We start from the raw sequence: 3,547 nt of genomic DNA, 5'->3' as shown, positions 1-3,547 counted from the left end.
TTCCCGGCGGCCATTTTACAACATGGCGGCCAAACTCTCATGAATGGCTTAGATATTTTACTATGAGGTTTCATAATTATCCAACAACATGGTGAAATATACTGCGCCTAACATTCAGGGCGGCCATTTTCCAATGTGGCGACCAAACTATCAAACGCAGAGCTGTAAAAATTCATGTGGTTCCAATCATAATGTGTACCAATTTTTATAATTGTTAAAGAAGAATGTGGAATACATTGTAGCTGGCATTCCTGCGGCTATTTTCCAAGATTGCGGCGAAAGCTCGCTCTCTACAGCAGGGGCTTTTAGTATAATTTCTGTTGGGTCAAAAATAACTCATGTACCAATTTTCATCTTTATGTTCAAATGTTATAGGTCAAACTCTAAAAGTCCAGAAAACACAGTCCCAGATATTAAAATTTTAACTTTTCAAATTCTCCGAAATAGGTAAACTTTGGTTGGGTCTTTAAAGCCTTACAACTTGATTTAAAAATAGGGAGTTATTTCAGTGTTGGTACTCAGCGTTGTTTTCAAAAACAACATCAGCAAAAGAAACAAAAAACACAACACCTTTACTTGTAACCCTAGGAAAGTGAAAAACAAATTGGTCAAGAAAAGGAAGGCGTTGTTTCGGAGCCTTTACTTGCAAAATTGATTTCAAGGGTCATTAAAAGGTTTCGAACGCAATTCATCAATTCGAGTATTTTTATTAGAAAACAAAGCAAGAAACACGAAACAATTATTTAAAACAAAATGATAGCACAGTAATTTTGACGACAATGAGAAAAAAGATAAATGGCTCTTAAGCCACGTCTAAGTAGATCAAAATGAAATTAAATGACGGGATTCAAATTGACTTTAACAACCTCGTAAAGATAAGGTGGATCTTTCATCCTGATGTAATGGCATCCTAGATAATTCCCGGAATGTTCCAGTTTTGTCAAAATAATCGAACACTGCCTGATGGTGAACCGAGTGTCTTGGTCAACAGCGACATTGTCATCAAAACCAAATTCATTCTTCAGGTGGTTAATAGGTTCTTCCCACTTTGCATTTGAATCCAGCCTCGATGTGTCTGGGCCGTATATCACTTCGTTTGAAGGAAAAGGCATTACAGCTTCGTTTTCCAATTTGACACAATTTAAGTCAGACTCAGAACAAAAATTATCGTTCGATAAAGGTTCGGGTTCTTTCTTAATTTTTTCAGAGGAGATGGTTGGACATGAGGCATCAAATTCGCTCAATAATGAAATCCCATGATTGAAGTTGGATCCGACAGATTCAGAAAGAGTAGAATTAGACTCCCTCGCGTCTCTGGGTTCATCGGGATCTGATTCAGAATGAATTTCCAATTCTTTTGGCTGAGCAATTTCATTTAGAGAATCGTGGTTTGTATTTGGCCCACTTCGTTCTAGCTGCAAACGTCCTCGTTTGTTGTCTGGTTTCAGTTTTAATGGGAACACAAAGTCTGCAACATCAGTTGATCTACTTTCAGACTGAACTTCGTTACAATCTGAAAATTTCGATCCCCTGTCTGCCTGATTGGGTTTTCCAGCATTTTCTTTCGTAGAAGCACATTTCCGCTTGCTGGTCGATTGATCGTATTGGTTTTTCCGTTTTGACGAAACACTTTTCTGAGTTTTTCGTTCAATTCCACATTTTGATGGATGAAGTTTAGCAATGTGATCTTTTAGTATTTTCTTTAATTTGGCTGCGAAATCACAAAAATTACACTTAAACGGACGTTCGTCACTGTGAGTCACGACGTGTGTCTTTAAATTCCCGCGGTGTCGAGTACGGTAATCGCAAATATCGCATTTGAAAGGAAGCTCATCATTGTGAGTCGCGACATGTGTCTTTAAATTACGGCGGTATTGGGTTCGGTAATCGCAAATATCGCATTTGAATGGGCGATCTTCACTGTGAGTCGCGCCATGTTTTTTTAAGTCATTCCGCCTTCGGGAACGGTAATCGCATAGATCGCATTTGAAAGGACGCTCATCACTGTGAGTCGCGACGTGTATTTTTAAATTGCAGCGTTGTCGGGTACGGTAATCGCAAATATGGCACTTGAGTGGACGCTCATCACTGTGAGTCGAGAGATGTATCTTTAATTTAACGCGTGTTCGGCCACGATATTCGCAAATATCGCATTTGAACGGACGCTCATCACTGTGAGTCGAGAGATGTTTCTTTAAATCATCCCGCCTTCGGCCACGATATTCGCATAGATCGCATTTGAACGGACGCTCATCACTGTGAGTCGCGACGTGTATGTTTAAATTCCCGCGATGTCGGGTACGGTAATCGCATAGATCGCACTTGAACGGACGCTCGTCACTGTGAATTAATTTATGATTCTTATAGGCCGAGTTTTTTCCTGTCTGGAAACCACACTGTTCACACTTAAACTTCATCTTTCAATAATGAACCAAAAAGTCATTCAATAACAATGCTTAAGAGTTGAATGTAAATATTTGAAAGGCATGATGCGTGATTTTATGGGCATAGCATACAGTTTTTCACATGAACACATCACAATGTCTTTTATATTGAAATCTGCATCCGGTTCCAAATTTTACATCAGTGTAAGTGTTGGACTGCAGATACTAAACGAGAATGCCACTAAAGCTGAAATAACATAAACATCTTACGAAAACGCTCAATATTTACTTTAGTTGAATGAGGTAAAGTAAAACGGCTATTCATGCAGAAATGAGGATATCATACAACATTAAACATTCTAATTTGAGTAATCTATCCAGTTTACCATAAGATTGCGAAAAGGAGGGGTCCAATTAATTAGATAGTCTGCCAAATATGAATTTCCATAAGTCTTCGCGAATGAGGTACCTATTGAAAAATTAATATTCAAATAATCGAAATTACCTTAAATTTTAAGTTCTAAGATAACGTTTTAAAACGTTTCCAAGGGGCAGCTCCAACGTACTTTTTCTATGAAAATGCGTTTCTACAACAGAACGCGGAGCAGACGAAACCAAACCCCTCAAACCAGTCTTGGATACAGGCTGGGAAATAAGGATATTTTTTAAACTAGTCCTTTGGACCAGTGACCCCCTAGTGTCTGAAATAATTAACTGGTCTCCAGACTGGTCCCAGCCTTTGCTCTCCAATAGATTTGCAATTAATAAACTGGTCCCGAGGACCAGTAACCCCCCTTATTGAATTAAAAACCTAGTCTAAGCAATTAATAAACAGGTTTTGGACCAGAGGAAGTGTGCTATTTCCCAGCCTGCTTGGATATAAAGATTTTTTTAAACTAGTCCTCGGGACCAGTGATACCCAGCGTCTATAATATTAAACTGGTTTTTGGGACCAGTTACCCTAACCCTAATTTATTTTTTACTAATCTTAATAAAAATTAAGGGAATATTACGATGACGCACAGCCCACTCGATCACGCTTTGGCCTTATGGGCTATATAAGCAGTTCCAAACTTCCAATTGGCATCAAAAGTTCAAAACGCGAAATACCAAGGCTCCCTAGATAAAATCAGGGTGGAAAATAAGGATCTTTTAAAAACTGG

At 38.6% G+C, this 3,547-nt stretch overlaps 1 protein-coding gene across 3 annotated transcripts; it reads right to left on the bottom strand.

The window, feature by feature from the left end:
- Positions 1-691: 691 nt before the first annotated feature.
- On the bottom strand, positions 692-3,252 carry LOC149587366 (uncharacterized). 3 transcript variants are annotated; one of them, XM_089863608.1, is made up of 3 exons: positions 2,890-3,252; positions 2,771-2,811; positions 692-2,631 (listed from the first exon to the last, which is right to left on the bottom strand). In XM_089863608.1, the coding sequence occupies exon 3, from the start codon at positions 2,415-2,417 to the stop codon at positions 834-836; it is 1,584 nt and encodes a 527-aa protein (XP_089719734.1). In that variant the 5' UTR covers positions 2,418-2,631; positions 2,771-2,811; positions 2,890-3,252; the 3' UTR covers positions 692-833. The 3 variants fall into 3 exon arrangements, with proteins under 3 accessions (XP_089719734.1, XP_089719736.1, XP_089719737.1); XM_089863610.1 differs by having other exon boundaries at positions 2,771-2,853; positions 2,951-3,252; XM_089863611.1 differs by lacking the exon at positions 2,771-2,811.
- Positions 3,253-3,547: the final 295 nt, after the last annotated feature.

Source organism: Phalangium opilio, unplaced genomic scaffold (assembly GCF_054372755.1).
Source record: "Phalangium opilio isolate 3A_F unplaced genomic scaffold, DU_Popi_V2 ptg001170l_1, whole genome shotgun sequence".
In the NCBI taxonomy this organism is placed as follows: Eukaryota; Metazoa; Arthropoda; class Arachnida; order Opiliones; family Phalangiidae; genus Phalangium; species Phalangium opilio.
Note: the sequence above shows the minus strand (reverse complement) of the source record. Positions and strands in the feature narration are given on the sequence as shown.

Coding starts and splice junctions, on each gene's coding strand:
- LOC149587366 (XM_089863608.1), bottom strand. CDS start 2,417: ATGAAGTTTAAGTGTGAACAGTGTGGTTTCCAGACAGGAAAAAACTCG.